The sequence below is a fragment of the Pseudorasbora parva genome, chromosome 6 (assembly GCF_024679245.1).
Source record: "Pseudorasbora parva isolate DD20220531a chromosome 6, ASM2467924v1, whole genome shotgun sequence".
NCBI lineage: Eukaryota > Metazoa > Chordata > Actinopteri > Cypriniformes > Gobionidae > Pseudorasbora > Pseudorasbora parva.
The window spans coordinates 13,214,703-13,237,429 of record NC_090177.1 but is presented as its reverse complement, the minus strand read 5'-3'; the positions used below and the strand labels follow the sequence as shown (position 1 = coordinate 13,237,429).

Below are 22,727 nucleotides of genomic sequence, written 5' to 3'. Positions count from 1 at the left end.
GCACGGAGAGCAGGACGCCTCAGCGGCGCACGGAGAGCAGGACGCCTCAGCGGCGCACGGAGAGCAGGACGCCTCAGCGGCGCACGGAGAGCAGGACGCCTCAGCGGCGCACGGAGAGCAGGACGCCTCAGCGGCGCACGGAGAGCAGGGCGCCTCAGCGGCGCAGGGAGAGCAGGGCGCCTCAGCGGCGCAGGGAGAGCAGGGCGCCTCAGCGGCGCAGGGAGAGCAGGGCGCCTCAGCGGCGCAGGGAGAGCAGGGCGCCTCAGCGGCGCAGGGAGAGCAGGGCGCCTCAGCGGCGCAGGCAGGGCGTTGGGGAAACTTCTCCAGTCCAGCAGTATCCACCGGCACTGGGACCACCGGAATACGATCTGCTGGCATTGGGACCACCGGAACATGATCTGCCGGAACTGGGACCACCGGAACATGATCCACCGGCACAGGGACCACCGGAACACGATCCACCGGCACAGGGACCACCGGAACACGATCCGCCGGAACTGAGACCACCGGCACACGATCCACCGGAACTGGGACCACCGGAACTTCCTCCGGGGCTTCGGATAAAGCCCTGTGCTCCTTCCACGCATGCAGGACTGCCACCACAAAGCATCCCATCACAGCCCTCCAGGCCGTTTCCGGACTCGGGACCACCGGAACGGAGTCCACCGGCACAGGGACCACCGGAACACGATCCACCGGCACAGGGACCCCCGGAACACGATCCACCGGCACAGGGACCACCGGAACACGATCCACCGGCACAGGGACCACCGGAACACGATCCACCGGCACAGGGACCACCGGAGCACGATCCACCGGCACAGGGACCACCGGAGCACGATCCACCGGCACAGGGACTACCGGAGCACGATCCACCGGCACAGGGACTACCGGAGCACGATCCACCGGCAAAGGGACCATCGGAGCACGATCCACCGGCACAGGGACCACCGGAACACGATCCACCGGCACAGGGACCACCGGAACACGATCCACCGGCACAGGGACCACCGGAACACGATCCACCGGCACAGGGACCACCGGAACACGATCCACCGGCACAGGGACCACCGGAACACGATCCACCGGCACAGGGACCACCGGCACAGGGACCACTGGAGCTGGGACCACAAGAACAGGCACGGAGGGAGCCTTCCTTCTCCTCCTCCTTTTAGAGACCACCGGAGCTTGGGCCACTGGAACTGGGGCCACTGGAACAGGAACCACCGGAGCTATCCAGCCCCTGGTCCTAGAGGGACTGGAGTCCAGCTGTTCCACAAACTCCCAAAAGTCCGGGGTTCCCATTCTCTCAACCTCCATGGGGCTGAGAGGCATGTCCAGGCAGAGGTTAAACACCTCTGCCTTCTCTGTCTCATTGAGGTACAGGTGATGCACCTCAATAAGGAATTTGCAGGCGAACTCTCTTACACCCGCCCCCTGTTGGCGGATGTATTTAGAGTTCACCTGCCGCATCACCTGTACGTGCCTGGTTAGCTCCATAGTTCAAAGAGCAAACAACAAAAATAAACAATCCTCTTGCTGAGTCCTCTATGGTTGGATCCTTCTGTCACGTCACAGACAAGGGAAAAGGGTGCGAGGACTCAAGTGCAGAAAATGATAATTTATTATAAAATAAAACATAAACTCAAAACAAAACCCACGAGGGGGAAAAACATATAATAGAATAATATAAATACAAACTTAAACAAACCAACAGAATCACGGGGAGGACAGAAGACGCAGACATTACACAAGGATCCAACACAGACTGACAAACACAAGGAGCTTATAAGGGGAAGAAATCAAGAGGGAACAGGTGGGGCAAATTAACCAATAATCAGATAACAAGAAGGGCGGGGTGACAGTAGACCGGAGACATGACAAAACCCACATGTGCACACAAAACAGGACAGGCATGTGACACTACATTGACTTCAAACAAGTGTAGCTCATCAATTTATCTGATGATTTCAACAACTCATTTTGAAGGTTTTTTAATAGAAAATAACAATAACAAAAAAAATGTATTTGCTCATTGCGACTCATTTTGACAGCACGGGTCACATATTATATAACTCTTACTGCTTTTAATCAAGGTGATGTGATCTGCAAGGATTTGCTTAAGTGCCCAAACTAAAGCTACAGTGATTCAGGGCTGACTTGTGGTCACTGCGGTTTACTGTATCAGTGGAAGGATTGGGGCTCTAGCGTCCTCAGGACTTCTAGGAAGAGCAAATGACATAACGAACTATCTAAGATAAACACACAAACAAATCCAGAAAGAGGTCATAGGTCAGAGGTTATGCCCATCTGTCCTTCCTCCAGGTGTTTCCTGAAATAATAAGCTCTTGACGTCACCATGCTGTCGTCCTGTGGGTGCAGGACCAGGATGTTGATAAACCATCCATAGCATGTGAAGTAAAACAGTCGGCTGACACAGTGACAGGAAGCTACACACACTGAATAATGTCCATCCTATACACACTGATTTTCATCACAATTGTGAACCCCACTAACTTACTTATCTAGTGTTTTTTTCTCATTTATTTTCTCCATATGCATTTCAGGGAATTATTTAATTAAAAAAAAATAATGATAATAAAAAATCACAAACTTTAATTTGAAGTAAAATATTTGAAAATTATATTATTTTGTGAGGAAATTAACTACTCATCTCATAAAGCACTGTGTGCTTGTAATCAGATCACTGATACAATATAAAACAATGAATCATTGACTGCTAAAAAAATACAACAGGAGATTAATCATAATGCACCAATAAGGCAAAACATTATGACCACTGACAGGCGAAGTGAATAACACTGATGATCTCTTCATCATGGCACCTTTTGGGATATATTAGGCAGCAAGTAAACATTTTGTCCTCAATGTTGACGTGTTAGAAGAAGGAAAAATGGGCAAGTGTAAGGATTTGAGCGAGTTTGACAAGGGCCAAACTGTGATGGTTAGACGACTGGGTCAGATCATCTCTAAAACTGCAGCTCTTGTGGGGTGTTCCTGGTTTGCAGTGGTCAGTATCTTTCAAAAGTGATCTAAGGAAGGAACAGTGGGGAACCGGCGACAGGGTTATGGGCTGCCAAGGCTCATTGATGCACCGTGTGGTCCGATCAAACAGACGAGCTACTGGAGCTCAAATTGCTCAAGAAGTTAATGCTGGTTCTGCTAGAAAGGTGTCAGAATACACAGTGTTTCACAGTGTGTTGTGTATGAGACTGCATAACTTATCTGGGGAACAAATGGCCCCAGGATGCAATATGGTAAAAAGGCAAGCCGGCGGAGGCAGTGTGATGTTTTGGGCAATATTATGCTGGGAAACCATGGGTCCTGCCATCCATGTGGATGTTACTTTGACACGTACCATCTACCTAAGCATTGTTGAAGACCATGTACACCGTTTCATATAAACCGTATTCCCTGGTGGCTGTGGCCTTTCAGCAGCATTATGTGCCCTGCCACAAAGCAAAAATGGCTTGAGGAGCAAGAAGTTGAGGTGTTGACTTGACCCCCAAATTCCCCAGATCTCAATCCAATCGAGCATCTGTGGGTTGTGCTGAACAAACAAGTCCGATACATGGAGGCCCCATCTCACAACTTGAAGGTCTTAAATGATCTGCTACTAACATCTTGGTGACAGATACCACAGCACACCTTCAGGGGTCTAGAGAAGTCCATGTCTCAACGGGTCAGGGCTGTTTTTGCAGCAAAAGGGGGACCAACACAATATTAGCGCATAATGTTATGCCTGATCGGTGTATAATCTACAATTTACTCTCAGAAGCGGAGAATGCGTCAACAAAGGAGGAATGAAGGAGAGATGTCAGCTCAGCTGTTCCACACTGAGGGATGTGGCCAGTATATATTTAGTCCTCTTGGAAGTGGCAGCAGGTCTTTTGGGAATCGAGCTTGCTTCAGTGTGCAAACAAGCCTACAGTGGGAAGAGGAAGTTTCCTCACGCCTCAATGAGCCTAAACGCAAACCGCAGGCTCTCCTGAGACACGGAAGCCATCAGTGCAATGAAGGGAAAGCCAGCTGCAAAGCAGTACAATTACACGGAGCACGCTAATGAGCATTAGCTGAGGTTTTATGGAGTAATTGATTATACTAGGCCATTAATTAGATGCTCATTTTATACTATCGATCAAATGTTTTCATTGTTTGAAAGAAAATCATACAGCAAGGACACATTTATAAATGCCATTTATAATGTTACAAAATATTTATTTTTCGAATAAATGCTGTTCTTTTAAACTTTCTATTAATCAAAGAATCTTGAAAAAAATTAAATGGGAAGATTTTTTTTTTAATTAATTCAAATAGAAAAGGGTTATTTTAAACTGTAATAATATTTCACAATGTTAATGTTTATTTATCAAAGAAATGCAGGCTTCAGTAGAAGAGACTGTATAAAAACGTTAAATCTATTCTAAAATATATAATTCCTCTAACTCTGTATTATGATTGGTTATGACAGTTGCATAACACACCTGTTTATTGAAAATCCAGTTAGTAAAGTATAGAAACAAAAGGGCAAAAATCGAATTGTTTTGCTTAAAAGTATTATGATATTTACCTGATAAAATTATGATTTAATTTTTTTTGTAAATAAATGATAAAACATGTGGTGACTTATCATTATTAATAAATAACTTTTACTATTTGTAACTATTGAACATAGGTGTCATATCATATTCCACATTTTAATGACACAAGAAGACTCAATTTGTGCACTACTGATTATTGTCATTGCCGTAAAGCATCTTATACACAAGAACTGTATGTCACAATGTGCTATTGTATTGGCTTTGAAAAAACCTGGCTCACTCAGTTTGAATGGAGCTTTGGGTGCAGTAAATTAAATCACACACACACACACACACACGCCCTGCTGCCTCTGACGAACCTTCATTAATATTCCAGTAGGCCACCAGAATCCACATGCGTTTCCTGTGCTGCACAGGGACAGGACGGAGCAGCAAAGAGCGAAAGACCCCGAGCGTGCTGAGAAAGTGAGTGGGTTTGGCCCGATCAGAACCAGATGCCTGTGAGAGCTCCAGATGTGAGTCAGCAACATCCCAGAAACAGAACCAGACAGAGCGACATGATTCACAACACACACACACACACACACACACACACATCTACGGTGGAAGAGGAACCATTAGGCACAGGACAAAGACTCAAACGGAAGAAATAAATAAAATAAAGAAGTCAGCTTAATGCCAGATTCCCTCTCTGGACTTCCTCTAAAGTAAAGTTATTTACTGTACTGTACAGAGTAAAGTACATCAATCAGTAAAGTACTGGGCAGTTGAAGCTGGATGTAATCCACAATTTAAGCACAGTTCAGGTTAATATACTACACTTAATATAAACTACAATATATTACAAAGTTGCAAAGCAAATGTAGTTCAGTCAGTTGTTCACCATGTCATAAGTACTGTTTTAAGACATGCCCTAAGTCCTAAGACCTTTAAGGCTGGTTAACACTGCTAGTTAAGTAGCCTGATGGGAGGACAGCATCTAAAGCATCTTTCAGTAGAGACTTTATGCATTTAGGTCATACATAAACATGGCTTATTTAGTGCAAATATTTGAAGTCAAGAGTTGATTGGCTGTTTTAAAGGTGCCCTAGAATGAAAAAAGTAATTAACCATGGCATAGTTGAATAACAAGAGTTCAATCACACACAGTGAGTCTCAAACATCTCTATTTCCTCCTTCTTATTTAAATCTTGTTAGTGAAAAACAACAAGAAAAATCAGGCAATTCTCGACATAACAAACTGTGACGCAATCGCTGGTGATCATTAATATGTATGCCCCCAACATTTGTATACGGCATGCGTTACGCAAGGTAAGCAAAAATGGCAGACCATGGAAATAGATGTTATGTTCCAGGCTGTGCAGGGGACGTGGGGACTTTTCATACCCTTCCCACTGAACAAAACTGTCAACAGGCATGTTAATCTATAACCAAATACCGCAACAATTTAATTAAAAGTTGTTCGTTTGCTCGGCCCATTTCACCACGGACAGTTTATCTAACCTGGGCAATAGCAGGCTTCGCTCAGCATCTGATACTGGAGAAGCGGCAATTCAAACTATATCCACGCAAGCAGTAAGCAGTGATTTTATCCACTTATTGATTGTCTAAACAATTTCTGATTAAACTGGAAGTTACTAGCGAGACAACATTAAAGATAATATCCCCTGTGTTGTCTAGATCCAACGCAAGATGCTAGTACAGTAAAAATAGGAAACTCCAAGTAGTATACACTACTTATCACTCAAAAGTGTCCATTTCCAATCTCAAAACATTTGGTTGTACCTCAAAATCATTATCTTCATCAGAAACAGGATCAAACATAAGGTTGGATGCATAATCTCTCCATGATTGACAGTATACGGTAGATGTGCTGTCACTGAAATGAGGCGCAGTGAAACAGCCAATCATAGCCGAACCCCATTAAAACCCACATTAAAATTCATGACCCTTTCAAATAAGGCAAAAACAGAGCATTACATCCTAGGGACAATTTCTGGGGTTGTAAATTGACCGGTAAAACCGTATCTGGACAATTTTAACCCTTAAATAAGTCACACACTCTATATGTAGATTTCAGAGAACAATTTAAAATATTGTTTCAGCTCATTCTAGGGCACCTCTAAATATGAGCAGGGACTAAACTGCTATGAAGCAGACCATTTCTTATAAAGTATCTTGCACTCAGAAGGAAATTCGATTTTTGTCCATTTAGGTTTCCTCCCCAGCCTAAGTGCATTATGGGTAATGAAATAAAGAGGAGTCTGTAATCGGGTACGGATATTCCTCTGAATAGTGCAGTTAGTAAAGCTACAGAGCTTAGCAACATTTAAAGCTGTAGAATTGATTCATTTGAAGCAATCTCGTTCTTCACTCATTTGATTGGAATACAAAAAGACTGTTTATTATACTTACCATCTAAAAAAATTATTTTTTTTTTGCTTTCATTACTTTCAAAAGTACACTGTAACTGTTCTCGGCTCAAGTCAGACATAAAAAAAACTGCGGTTCAGTAAAGCAAGTTGATTCCATCCATGATTCATTCCAACTGATTCGCCAGTTGATTCAACATTAAAAAGAATCATAAGAATGTTACATCACGTTGCAAAAGTACGTTCAAATTTTGTTAAATACACAAGATAAAAGCACCTACATCATTTCCCAGTCTCATTCCTGATGGCAGTAAATCCACAGCACAGTACATGAATAATCCACAGAGAGCGTTACGGTAACTATTTATATAACTCTGAATTATAAGAGATTTACAAAACCATAACCACCCGCTGAGATGCTGTGAACTTCCTGTGCGGGTCAGCGGAAAGGGAAGATGGGAGTGGGTGGATGACGATAATCCTAATTGAGAACCATTGCATCCACCTGTTCGTCACACTAGGGGGATTTTTACAGCTTTACCCGTGTTTTGTGGGATTGGAGATTCTTTAAGAAATGCTGCACATCTTAAAGTTTGAAAGGGAATGCCTAGCATTGAACGAATGGCTTCATGTTGTTCTTCCTGTGGAGATGGCATTAGAAAGACTGATCAACAGGGGGGCTTTATGGGAAACTCTTTTACAGTAACCTCCTGTTGTAGGAAGCATTGCGAGTGGGAGATTTACTCTTAACAAACAGAAATCTGAGAGCAATTGAGATCAGATGTGCATTACGCATATTCTCGTGAGTTGAAGAACCACTAATTCAACTTTGGTGTCAGGTTTCCCAGCCTCCAAAAACAAAATCTCACCCATTTTTTTTCTGCCTTTCCCTATGCAATGTGCAACCATCGACAAAGGATTTTGATGTGACTCAACAAAACAAACCTACATTATTAGCCAAACAGGAGCAGAATATCTCAGAGGAAGCAAACTGAGTCATATGGCCTTGTTATTAGATTTCCTTTCACTTAATAAACCGTTTGCACTCTCTTAGGGGTCATCACTCTTCCAGGATATTACATAAAAGCAGATTCACAAACCGCTCAGAAGGCACAGCCTTTGTGTGACGGTGTGTGAATGGGGTGGCTATTCAGCTTTTGTAGACAGGAAGATCTGCCAGGCTTCACACAGGGCCCTGCGCACAAAAGGCTGTAATGACGTCACCCCTGCCTCAGAAGTTAAGTCTGTTTAACGGGACTTAAAGGATCTTAGGTTACGTTCACACTGCCAGTCCAAATCCGATTATTTGTGTATCCGATTTGAATCTGATCTAAAATTATTGATTGTCTACATTGTGCATCATAACAGTTCAGATCCGATTTGTGTGCCGTTCTTTCATTTTCCGGAATATCTGTATTGGATTTTATAACAATAATGTTGCGTTGGTAGACAGTATATGCCAAAAACAACAGCTGCAACATGGAGGGATTTGCAATACAGATGTTGTCTTATTTACAACATGACAATGTGTAGCCGTGCTGGACTGAACTGTGATTTTTTTTAGGCGTTCTGACCGCAAGACTCAACTAATCTCTGCAATTCTCCATCTCTGATCCTCGGAGAGTCTTTGGCCACTCAAACTCTCCTCCTCTCGTACATTAGGACGATATAGTCACACGTCCTCTTCAAGCAAGATTCCTAACATCTTTAGTTGATTGGAACTTATTGCCCTGATAGTGGAAATGGCGATTTTCCTTCAAACACTTTCTATTTCGTGAAGCTCGACGATCTTTTGCTGCACATCAGAATTATATTCTTTGGTTTTACTTATTCTGATGGATGATTGAAGGAACACTCCACAGTTTTCAGAAATAAAGCTTATTCAACTTCTTTCCTACATTTAGATATGTGGGCAAATGGATTTTTGTCTCAGTGCATCGCTTGTTTTAGTTTGGCAGGGTCGCCGCTAGCTTAGCTTAGCGTAATGAATGGAATCCTATGTTGCCATCTAGCATGTTTCGAGTAAAAGTGATCCAAAAAAACAACAATACCTAATTAATTATTGTGGCCTGCGTACTCACGAGTACAAATAGCGATGGAGATTAAGACTAGGCGATTTCCTGACTAGGAAAAGTGCTTCGCACTGTGCTTCCCCATAATATAGTCTCAAGTCAATATCTGCCTAGGAAATCTCCTAGTCTTAATCTGCATCACTATTTGTACTCGTTGTGAATACCCAGGCCACAAAGTTATTTTTTATTTATTTTTATTTTTTTATCACGTTTACTTGGGACATGCTAGTTGGCAACATAGGATTCCATTCATTATGCTATGCTAAACTAAGCTAGCAGCGACCCTGCCAAATTAAAACAATGCATGCACTGAGACAAAAATGCATTTGCCCACATATCTAAATGTAGGAAAGAAGTTGAATAAGCCTTATTTCTAAAACCGGTAGAGTGTTCCTTTAAGGGAATTTAGCCTTTGTGATTTCTCATATTTATACTTCTGTGGAACAAGAAGTCATAGCTAGACAATGTCATGGTCATAGTCACCCTGGTGTGCTAAAAATGTAAATGTAAATATGAATGGGAATATATTTCAGAGATATTTTACTCATAAAAAATTCTAGGGGTACCAATAACTGTGGCCAAAGTGGTTTGTAGAAAAATAGTTTTTCATAATGTGAGTTTCCTCCACTTCTTTTACATCAATGAAAGGATAGGTTTTTGCAATTCCTTTGAATGAAAGATCAAAAGGATAAACAATGCAGATTTATTTTTACAGCCATCTTTGATCATATTTACCAAGCGTGCCAATAATTCCGACCACAACTGCAGGTAAAAATATTTCTAATTTCTCTTAAAGTTTAAATACTAAAATAACTGCTAAATAGAAAAGGTGCTGTATATTAATAAAATAAAATAACACTGAGCAAAATATGCTGTTTAACAAAAATTTGAGATGTGGTGGAAATTGCACTTTGGTGAGAAAAAAAGTGCTAGCCTAGAAATCTAGACGCACCCCAGCGGCAGCAAATTTAATCTGCCCGCGAGTGTTGTCTAGCAACTCTCAATAGCTGTAATCGCCAAACTCTTGCCGGGCCAATCACATCGTGTATAGAGTCGGTGGGCGGGGCCATAATGACGACGGCCGAGTTGCGTTTGCGTGCTTCTAGTGAACACAGAAGCTGCCGAACGGCGGTCTTTTCGAATCAGCTTTGATCGCGACTCTGGAAGACTTGGAGTTCAGCTTTTCTCTGAGAAAAGAACAAAGAACGGCACTGAAGTCATTCTTAAAAAGGGAAGATGTGTTCGGAGTTTTGCTGACCGGATACGACGAATGTTTAATCTATCAACAAGCTCCGCTTCACCTTCGTTGCTCTGGTTGGTTGTAGCGCTATCCTATCGCGTGCAGAGGGAGTTTGAAAAACAACCGTTTATCCCGCCCCTCGGATTGAGCCCTGCCTATGGTGAGTTTCCAGACCAAACATCTTGATGTGGGTCTGGCTTGTCAGGCTACAATAGTGCCTGTAGTTAAAGCAACGGCCATTTGCACTTCAAAATATTAACATTCTTCCAAATCAAAGATGAGAACTGGAATCAGATCCAGAGCCATAAAACGAAGCCTACTCCTCCACAATCCTCTGCAGATTATTCTTCCTCTGAAGTCAACTGCATGTTTTAGGACTGGTTTCTTTCACACAGTCCTATCATCACGTGGAAGGAATCCTGTGACGGCTGTCCTGCATTGCCTGACTAAGAAATCCTAACTATCAAAGATCTACGGACTCATCCTATTCCCTGAAGCGAAGTGTTCTGGCTCTGAGAGGAAGGAATGTGGAGTTTTCCACAGCAGGAAACAAACTCGTTGCTTCATGATTACTAAGGTGTTCTGAGTGATCTTCAGCATGTTATGCGGTTGTTCTGGGTGCTTGCTTACTGGTCAAAGAGCCTATCCTCAAATCTGTATTACCCCTTTTGCACCAAAATGGTGCTGGATCTCATGCCAGAGGAATGTTAACTAAAGCCGAGTACACTGACTGTACGATTTATAACAGTGCTTTATGACTGTTGCTTGTCAGACTATAAGAACATGGTTCCCGCTGTAAGCCATATCACACTGTGGGATTTCAGTTGTCATTAATGTCAGAATGAAATGTGTGTGTGAGAGACCCTGTGTGTGTCTGAATACTTTCCGTACCCACTGTATGTTAAACCTTATTCTTATACAAACAGATGCTTAAGCAGTGCATACATGAAAATGTCTCAGAAACATCTGTGTAGTTAACAAATATTACATTTATTTCACGTCACTACGGTAAGCAAATAGTGTCCGACTTCCCATCTCATGTCAGCTTAAGGGAGGAGAGTATTTAAATAAATTATGCAAGGCGATTTACCAAGGTTTGCGCTAGACAATTTTCTGCTATTTGTACCATTATTTACCAGCCAAAAAAAAGCACATCTTATACCAGAAGCTTATTTGCACTGCTCTTGGCAGATTGTGTTGGTCATTATGGAAATAATCCGACTGCGTCTGTGTTCTTTCATTAACGCGTTGTAAGTAGATCACGACACGAATTGCGTTCTCATGCTAATTTGCCCTGTTTAGTAAATCTGGCTCATAATCTGTTAATAATTTTATTATATTTTAGATGTGCAAGGATATGTATTTTAACATCCAAAATTTGATTCAGTTAATAATATATAGTTTTTACATAATTTTTGTCAGATCTGGAGCAGCTGGATCAATCAGAGTTGATCAAGTGGGCTGTCGTGTCCGCACACCTTGATGTCCCGGGACTGTGTTCATGAGGGAATGTGGGCTAATCCATGATTAGCAGAAATGTTTAAACTGCTGACCTAATCCCTGTTGTTTTCACATTGAGGCCGTCGTCCCATGTGGCAGGACAAATCACTGACACCCTTAGCAAGATCAATATAAGCTTACAGTGTCTTGTTTAATAATGTAGAAATAGGATGATTAAATTAGCAAGGCGTCATTTGAACTAGAAGTTCCAGTGACTCTGGAAACTAGAAAATGTGTATTTTAAGGCAAGAAAAATGCCGGCCCACTAATTAGCTCTATATACACAGAGCTAAAGGGGGCAATACACATTGATTTAAAATCAAAACTGTGCACTCAATATGCAAGCATATTATTTTAATTAGCATGATGATAATATAGATGAGAATATTTAGGCTAAAAACTTGTATGCAACCTCTAATCCGTCAGGAAACCTGTTTTGACCACATTGCTTCAGGGGCCGCAGTCGTGCAGCACAGAGGTTTGTAGACCAATTATGTGAGATGCGCCTGAACCCATCTGGCTTGTGATCGTGTGGGTCTGTCGAGGTAAGGAAGAAGTTGGGCCCTGCTGGCACACATTCAAAACAGAAAGAGGTCAATATGAAGTAGAGCAGAAGAAATAAGAGCATGTTGCAGAAATCCCTTCCAGCTCAAAGCAACAGCAACTCTTCAGGAACAACTTCAAAAACAACCAGACCATACCGAACAACAGCCTCTCTGAGGACATGCAGGAAAACTGCTCTAAATCCAGTCAAACGGTTTGCTCTTATTCTGTGCAACATGCATCAAATGACTGGTTAATAGTCTAGTGTACTTTTAAAGTAGCTTGTACAAAGGTTTTATAGATAAAAGCAATCCATCCCCAAGGTTCCCTTGGCCAGGCCGATATATTCTCCTGACTCTAATTACAGTCTGTATTTAGTCTAAGGATGTGCAACATTTATCTAAGATACCTGTAGACAACACATTTAATCTGCTAAAAATAACTCTAAAGCAGGGTTAAAATGATATGAAATCAGAGATGTATGAGGTCATTGTCTAAAACTGGATGTAAAAAACAATTCAACAATTCAGCTCCAGGAATCATCATAGACAAGGACAATGAAAAAAATGACCCATAAAGCATTTAAAATTAAGTCACAGAACAACAATTATTAGGCTCATAAGCTCATTTGGCTTAAACTTTCATATTATTAGAATGATTTCTATAAGAGTATAATGATGCTGAAAATTCAGCTTTGCCATCACAGGAATAAATTGCATTTTAAAATATTAAATATTAAATTTAGGGCCGGGACTTTAACGCGTTAATTAAGATTAATTAATTACGTGACTTTAACGCGTTAATTAATTACGCAAAAAAAATAAAAAATTTAACCGCATTTATTTTTGCACCGCGGAACGTTTTTCAATAAATCAGTTTCGACGGACCGATTATACTGGAACACCAACTAGCGCTCCGGAGTCACGACAACAACATGGGTGCGTCTCAATCAGCTCCCTAGTTCAGTAGTCAGGGGACTGATCAGGGAGTCAGCCCATTGACTTAAGTCTTGATCAGTGCCCTGACTAGGGAACTAGGGAGCTGATTGAGACGCAGGGCATGAGTGAACATGAACGAAGAAGCTGATGAGACTGCTTTGCTTGGCCCCGTGGATGGGAAATTTTGTTTTAAAAAACGAAAGAATGGAAGCGTCGTCAAGAGCAGGGTTGTGTGTAAGCTGTACAACAAGGAATCTGCGTATCACCGCAGCACATCGAGCCTCAAATATCACAAATATGCTTTTGCTAAACTTAATGGCAAACATTGCGCTGGTCTGCTGGACTGAAATAAATAAACAATATTTTGTTGATTAAGCTTATGTATTCAGTCATTATTCAATGGTATACTAAAAATACATGTGAAAAATTACTTCTCATTGTTCTCAGGTCAATTAAATTAAATCGATTAAAATGCGATTAATTTCGATTAATTAATTACAAAGCCTCTAATTAATTAGATTAATTTTTTTAATCGAGTCCCGGCCCTAATTAAATTATAACAATATTTTGTGGTACTAGTATTGTTATTACAGTATTTTCGATCAAATAAATTCAGCTTTGGTAAACATAAGACACTGCCTACAAAAACTATAACTTATATTTACTGTTGACATATTGACAAAATTATATATTTTTAATCTGCACATGAAAATTATTGTCTTATCAATATAAGCCACACTGTAAAAAAAGAAAGAAAAAAAAAGATTAATAAGTTATGTTTTTACATTTCTTTTAACTCATCAAAAGTAAGCAATTTTCAACTTTGAGAAGTTCTATAAGATTCAGCAATTTTTTAAAGCCAGTTTAATGTAATTTAAGTTTAAATTACTTAAACATACAAATTGATTGTACTTCATTTAAAAAGCAATTATTTTTTTACAGTGGTCCTATCAGATAGTACTTACAGGGCTCCAGACTGTGCAGAGTGAGACAAAATTTTGTTAGAGGTCGCGTTATCAGCTCATACCAATAATAACGTGACACAGTTCGTGACTACACAGTGCTGGGAGATCCAGTGAGAGAACGTTTGAATTTGCCGCAGAATTAATAACGGCATTCTGCGCATAATTCTCTTTATTTATTTAAATTATTTATTAACACATTACCAACATTTACCATGTAATGCTAACTGGAACCATGGTAGTGTGGCAGAAATAGTCAAATGTTTTTAGATTTTTAATTTCAGGGTTCATACAACCTTTTGATAGTGAAATCCAAGGATTTTCAAGTGCTTTACAAACCTTTTCCCAGCACTTCAAAGCGCTAAATATTATCCAATTGGCATTCATGGAAACGGTGCGGCTGGCGGAGCAAAGTGAGTATTTTATCTTCTCAAGTTAATTCCTATGAAAGTTAATCTTTCAAAGGCATGAACTGAAAACGCGCCAGACTGAAACCCGCCAGACTGAACAAGCGCTGAGAACTACTGCCGCGAGCGTGGACGTGTTTACCTCAGCTCTCATCACGAGAGCTCATTCAGCTCATCACGATGCGTGTAATCTGACTCCTGCTGCTTGTGCTGACACTTCCTCAGCGGCTAAATCACAATATATTGAACACACACGTTGTTTTTAATTGAAGTGTCTGTTCTCTAACTGAACTGATTTTATGAAGATGAACGCGGTCGCGGTGGGAAAGTGATCAGTGATTCAGTAGCGGTGGCTTTGGGAATGGCCTCACAGGGCAGCGAAGCATTCTGGGAATTGTAGTCTTTCATCCTCAAGAGACAAAAATACATTTTCTGTCTTTTCTCAGTCTAGAAATCACCAAATTCAAAAATTATTTTACATTTCTACTACATTAATGACCCAGTTTAAATACATATTCATCTTCCCAGCGCTGAAGTACCCCTTTAAGTTGTTGAAGTAAGAGAAAATCCTGTTGTAATGTTTACTAATTTATTTTATAATAAAAGAAAATTAAGCTTTGAAGAAAAAGTGGATTTTGGTTTGTATATGCTATCAATTATAGGTCTTAGAAAGAAAATCGACAAAAATCAGTAATGGCCGATTTCACTAACACAAAAATTGGAATCGGCCAAGAAAATTGCAATCGGTGCATCTCTACAAGATATAAACAAACAGTTTAACTCAGATCATCACAGTAATGTCACATCCGTGTCATAGCCTTTGAAAAATGCTCATTAAAATTGTACTGTGTAATGCGTTCATGTTTGCAGTCTGGCCTCGTCTTTGTAAATCCTAAATCAAACATAGCTCAGCTGACCTAGTAGTTAAATTAAATCTGTACACAAGTCCAAAAAGTCCTCCCCTGGTGTGACAGGGTCTTACAGTTCTCACATGATCATGAGAAGCCGCCATATATCAACCAGCTGTTGGTCTCCAATCATGTGTTGACCCAACTCATCGGTCTCAGTGAAAGAAGCCAGTGTGACAGAGAGGCATCATGGACAATGAGAACATTCTGCAACAAACTGGAGATGGCACATGTGAATCATAAACTGAACTTATGCTGCGGGTCACAGCAACAGGACGAGGATGTGCCCCCTTTCCACAATATGGCCCTTACATATAAACAGCAGGTCCATTCAACACTCTTTAAAATGATCTGTTTTTGATAGAGATGTAATGGAAAAACAATGGAAAAAAAAGTGTAATATTTCACAATATTACTGGTTTTACTGTATTTTTTATCAAATAAATACAGCCTTGACAATAAGAGACTTCTGTTAAAAACAAAGTATTACTGACCCCAATCTTTTTTTTTTAATATAGTGTATTGTGTGTGTATGAATACAGTTGCAATCAAATTGATTCAACCCCTTCGACCTGCAAGACATTTTTCTACCAAGAACCAAATTTTATAAAAACAATTTAATAGTCCTCAGTAAACTATTATAGAAAGTTTATTAATACAGATGAGTGATTCTGACAATGTAAGGTTGATCTTGGCCCATTCCTCGTTTGAGAAAGCTTCCTGATCTTCAGTAGTTTTGAATGTATACTTTGAGATGACCTTCAGGAAAGTCCATTGATCCTCAAGCTTCAGTCTCTGCACCAAAGGCATCAGCATCTTTGCCAAAGATCCTTCAAGAACTCATGATGTCCTTCATTCAGACAAGATTTCCACTTCCTGCAACAGCAAATCAACCCCTAATAAGAAGACTGGACATGTTTGACCACGGAGATGGTGTTCTTCTGCTCATAAGCTTTAAGCACCTGACATACCGCTGACCCATGGGTCCAAACACTTCCAGTTTGATCACGTAATTACATAAAACATTCTTCCAGAACTCCACATGTCTATCCCAATGAAGTTTAGCATGTCAAGTCGGCCTCCTATGTTCTTGTTGGTCAAGAGTGGCATTCGGCAAGATGTCCTAACATGAAGGCCATGCTTGTCTAGTGTTCTTCTTCTACTCTGCATTGAAAATGTGTTTTTTGCTTCTGTCATCAGGTCCTCTTGCAAGTCTTTGGCAGTAAATTGAGGGGTTTTCTCAGTTAGTCTGATCGAACATTTTATTCCCCTGAATGATATTGTGGTTTTTCCTCTCAAAACCATCAAAGGTTTTCTGATCTTCTTTTCTTTCGGCTGTTCCCTTCACGGGTCGCCACTGCAAATCATCTGCCTCCAAAGGTTTTCTGATACAACACATTTTAAACATATGAATAAGGCTGCCAATTGCGTCTCCAGGAACTTTTAGTGTTTCGGTAATCTTCTTGTGGCCGTAGACTCTCTCATGTAATGAAACGATTTGTTCTTTTGTGAGAGCTCTATTGACTTGGCCCTATTTGCTACTCAACTTAAGCACATGAATAAGCTAAATGTACATGTAACAGCACATGCTAATTCAGTTTTGTTATAGTTTCCAATGGCTTAATTGTGTTTTAACACCATTTGTACCATACCATACAAATAAGTGACTTAAAAAACAGAATCATTTTGATTGGAACGGCAATATATTTATATATTTGAGTATCATGTTGGAACTTTAAAATGTTTTTTTGTTGATATAATGACATTAAAATTCATGTTATGGGTGAATTTTTATAATCTACACAATTTTGTCTACATGAAATAAAATTTAAGATTTCGTAAAAGACTATGTTATATAATAAATATCATCTACATCTGTATAGTCTGTCCACTTGATTTATATTAGAATAAAAAAACCTTTAAGAATAAAAGCTCTTTTTTGATCATAGGGTTTTCTTGCTAAATGCAGTCTTGTTAAATGCAGAGACGGTTTCATAGCATAAAAAGCATCACAGGACGAAGCTTCTCTATTAAAAGCATCCGAGTCATTATTTAAGGCGCTTTATTGATTGAACCATTAACTTTAGCACCCAAACAACAACGGCTCATATAAGCCCAGGGTTTCCTCAGACAGTGAAAAAGATTTCAAATGAAACTGGAGATTGGTACTGAAAGTTCTGGAAATGAAACGAGTAAGGCCAGGCGCTGGAATGCCTCGGTCTGCTCGCAGCGGGGGTTGGAAAGAAAGGTGACGCAGCAGACTTGAGTCGGGAATGATGAATAATATTTGGTCAGGTGGCTACAATCTGCTCAACGCTCCATATCTGTTAACGCTACAGCTTAATGCGGAAAATTAAGATAACATCCGTTATGAAGACTACATTTATGATTGGGGACGAATAAAATACCACATCCTGCATAATGCAAAACCTACTGGCACTTTTATGGCCTTGCCTTTGACATTTCAAACTACCATCAAAGAGTGACTGGGCGGGTCTGAGTCCAAACCACAAGGTCTTTGAGGGTTGCCAGAGATTGGCAGGGATAGAATTGCTCCAGATTGCAGGGATGGACAATCGTAAAGGATGCCGTGTGAAGAGTCAGTGTGTGAAACCAGCCATGTGGAGGTAATGCGCAGTATGCAACCAACAAGTGAAGGAAGTAAATTGTATTAAATGTTTTAGATGAAGAAAAACATCCTGGGATCTTACATAACAGCTTTTACCTCCACAGAAGAGCCATTAATACAGTGGTTGTGCCCAGGGTTCTAATTAAGCCAAAACAAAAGGTGCAGCCTTTTAGTAAAGTCGGTTTTTACGGTTCTTTTAAAAGTACATACAAGATTTTTGATCAGATAAATGCAGCATTGGTGAGCATAAGAAGCATCATTTGAAAATATTAGTCAAGTCATTACAGATCACTTTATTTATTACTTTTATTATATATTTAAAAGTAAAAAGGTAGCATTATTGTTTTAGATAATTCATGCGTAGTCAAAAATTGTGCCTAAAAAAATTCTGAACATGCAAAATATTTACCAGATGTTTAGAAGTCCTTAAAACACAAAATACTTTATAAAAAAAATAATAATATTTGAATTATTCTAAAATAATCACCCTTTAAATTGCTCTTTTGGTTCCCTTACTGATACCTTAAAATGTGTGGCTTCTATAAAAGAGGAGGATTTAACAATCTAGTTTCTTCATAAACATTCAAAAGTTCCTGTAAATCCCTCAAAAGATTGAGGAGACCTGACTCACACAGCCAGATGGCATCCATTAAGGTGCTGCTTCCCAGTCTGGAAGTCTTTGATTTGGAGCGGGGATTATGCCGCCTGCTCACACACACTCTCACTCCGACGCATTTACTCAACACACACGCTCACGTGGGGAGTAATCGGAGCTGGTGCTGAGGAGGGGATGTGGGAGTAAAGGAATGCTGGTTTATTTGTCTAACCTCTGGATCTCGGTGCTTACCACAGTCACAGCTAGAGTCAGTGCGTGGGACATTCGGAATTCTTTAGATCCCATGTTCCACCGTAACGTTCAAACCACTGTACCTCCTTCCTCTCGGAATATATTGTCAGAGAGCCATCGGAATGGGAAGGAATTTTCTCAGCCATTTACATTTACACTGTACAGGCAGCAGCTTTGCATTAAATGATGTGGTTTTACCCAGAGTGCTTCATGACAACCAACATGACCTGAGAAATACCTGCAAAGGAAATTTAGGCTCACAACATTTAAAATGACTATCCATTCAATACATTTATCATATAACCATATAAACTAGTCAACTAACTGACTAATCTCTGGACAACTCGCAACCATCATGAGCCATAAATGCTGGCATAGAAATTTCACTTTATCTTTAAAGCAAAGACAAAGAGGCATTATTTGGAGAATTATCTCAATGAAACACAAGGAAAGAAAAAATATATCAAGAAATTCTGTGCATGATTCAGCCTTAAGTGCTCATGAAATCACAGCCAAAAAAAGTCCTAGGAACATTAGGACACTAGCGCACAGGATATAAGCCATGCTCAGTGAATCATGGAAAATCAATGACGGCTGGGCCAAACATCCCTCTCTCACACTGCTGTAAATTACAATCACCTCAATCTTTAAATTAAGAGATTTGGTGTAATAGTAGTGTAAATCTTGACTACTAAATTGGCCATTAAGCCAGTATAAGTGTTCAGCACCACCAGACTACTAATTCAACATCTAATCGTCAATTCTCACGGTAAGTAGGGTCAAATCAATGACTCAAGCAACAAACTGCAGACTAATTTCTCATTAAACTAAAGAAGAAAAAAAAGATTTGTCATCCTCATGTTGCTGTAAATCGATCCATACTGCCATCTGTCATAAGCTGTTATTTATATTTTTTATAAAGTTTTAAATATGGATATTTTTCTTCCACAAATGCATCGCTTCGCTTCAGAAGGCCTTTATTAACTCCCCGGAGCCATGTGGAGTAAGGACAGTTTGTTTATGATGGATGGATGCACTTTTTTGGCCTTCAAAATGTCATCTATTCACTGCCATTAATGGCAGTGAATAGATGACATTTTGAAGGCCAAAAAATATTAATATTAAATAGATATATATAAAATTAAATAGTATCCTCTAAAAAGCCAGGATACTATTTAATTAATATATTTCCGATTGTATTCGTCTGAAAGATGAAGTCAACACACCTAGGATGGCTTGAGGGTGAGTAAATCATGTGCTAATTTTCATAATGCCATAGCAGCTTGAAAACTGCAGTCACCATTGGTTTTAATTGCATGGAAAAGAGCAGCCTATGCAGTCCGCAAAATGATTTTGTGTTTGACCGGGTAAAAATAAAACAGTTAGCAACAAAACAGTAGATGATGACCATTTTGATTTAGAGCACAATGGTGATGATAGTTCATGAGATCCATCTGAGAGTTATACATTTACGTTCACTTGGCTGCTTAATCATTACAAACCTGTTTTCAAAATATACTGGTAAATAATATTTTTTGGGGGGAAATTTAGCAACAAATTTGTTCAAATGATATACATTATTCAGATTCACTAGGATGGGTACATAAAAACGAATTCATTAATACTGTCTATTTCGTGGCACTGACTTGACTGATCAAATCAGATCACAACACATTCATTGATTAAACTACAGAATAGCTGATAACTGAAAATATACAAAAGCGATATAATATCTCATTCTAAACATGATATTATTTACAACGTATAATATCACTCAACTAACGTTAACTCAATATAAAACCTCTCAACGCAAACGCTTCATTGGAGAACAGATATTTCAGCTTACCGAAAACGGGGCGAGTCTTTGATGCAGTCTTCAAAATCGACCGTCATGCTGGACGATTTATTTCCAGAGATTAAAACTGAAGTTTCATCGCCGTCAGTAAACACGAGTGTACATGTAAGATATCCCGCGCACTACAGCCTCTTCACTCCACGGACAGAGAGTGAATCCACTGAGCTCTAACACACGCTCCTAATACTGGAGCTAGGGACTATCAACCGTTTCTCTACTCTGACTAAAACGAGTAAAAACGTCCACGGCTACCTTCAGACTAGCTACTACCATACTGTAGGTAGGTGTTGTCCTTTTCATACTTGGTAATTTTTGCTACGAAAAATTAAATAAATCTTACAGGCTAGCCTACTACAAAAATAATACAACTGCATATTTTTTATAAAATCTGTAGCATTTGTCATCTATTTAGTTTTAAAATAAAGATAATTTAGAGTTATAATCTGCATAATCAGTAAACTGTTGATGTTTTCTTATAAGCACTTTTTAACAACCTGCTAACTACTAAACAACTGTTTTTGAGCTATAATAAAGCTATATGTAATGCCACAAAACATAGGCTATGTTTTTCTGCAGTGTTAAAGGGTTAGTTCACCCAAAAATTCTGAAATCCTGTTATAATTTACTCTCCTTCATGTCGTTCCAAGCGTTTTCTGTCCTGACATCTACGCAATTGACACTTTGGCATTTCAAAAAGTTAAGAGATTGTAAAGCTTCTTGAATTGAAAGGTTTAGTCCAAATTTTCTGAAGGGGCTTGATCGCGTTGTATGATTTAAGCTTGAATTAAGCTTGCTTTTATTCAAAGAAACATTGACCAGTGAACATAAGCTCAGATGAACCTGGCGCGAGAACAAACCTCTCGCTGAAGCTCCAACGTGCTGCGTAACATAAGAATGAACCTCATTGGTTCTTGAGGAAGCTCAAATGTGCTGCATAACATGAGATTGAACCTCATTGGTTCTTGAGGAAGCTCAAACGTGCTGCGTAACATAAGAATGAACCTCATTGGTTCTTGAGGAAGCTCAAACGGGCTGTAACACAAGAATGAACCTCATTGATTCTTCTTGAAGCTCAAACGTGCTTCGTAACACGAGAATGAACCTCAGTGTCTCTTGAGGAATCTTAAACACAAGAATGAACATTATTGGCTCTTGAGGAAGATCAAAAGTGCTGCGTAACACCCAAGAATGAAATTTGTTGTATATATCCACATAAGTCTGCCTCTGAGCTAGGCTTTAAATATATCCACTGAATATATTGAGCAATATTCCAAGCAGTAATATGCTTTATGTTTATGTGCAGATTTACTTCAGTGATTGGCATCCAGTTATAATGGCAGAAACAAACATTACATTACTATCTTTAATAGATTTTTTGAAATGCTTTTGTGTGAAGAGTCAATATTTTGAGATGATCCCTAAATCTGTTTGGACTCAACACACCCCCTTGTCAATCTTATATTTACATGAGAGAGAGAGAGAAAACCTAGAGCAGTCATTTGTAAAAGGGCATGTGCTGTTTTACATGTTATATAAGGAATATTTTATTTCTCTTTTTCTACGAAACAATATGTTATTAGTCTATTTGAAGTCTGTAAATGTGCAAAATCATATTGATCTGTAAGTAATCATTTAAATACATGCATAGAGCTCCAGACTTGAACTGCATTGAAGAATGTTTTATGTTATGATTTTAAAGTTGAACATTCATCTCTACACATACGTCATCTTCATCCTATGCGAATGTTTAGACAATGAATTCTCCTCTTTCCGCTCTCTCAGGAAACCTTACTGCAGCATGGAAGAAATCGTTCAACATGTTTAACTTTAATGACAGCTTCTCTCTTTCCTGTCTTGTTTTAAAATGTTTCTAGTTATTATCCAGGTCTGGA

The 22,727-nt window shown here is 39.7% G+C and overlaps 1 protein-coding gene across 2 annotated transcripts in view; it reads right to left on the bottom strand.

The window, feature by feature from the left end:
- Positions 1 to 20,993, bottom strand: part of acap3a (ArfGAP with coiled-coil, ankyrin repeat and PH domains 3a) — an 88,636-nt gene extending 67,643 nt beyond the window's left edge. For both annotated transcript variants that reach the window (XM_067445676.1, XM_067445675.1), the window contains exon 1: positions 20,827 to 20,993. In XM_067445676.1, coding sequence (XP_067301777.1) covers positions 20,827 to 20,873 — 47 coding nt within the window. In that variant the 5' untranslated portion in view covers positions 20,874 to 20,993. The remainder of the gene's footprint in view (positions 1 to 20,826) is intronic.
- Between the last annotated feature and the right edge of the window lie 1,734 nt (positions 20,994 to 22,727).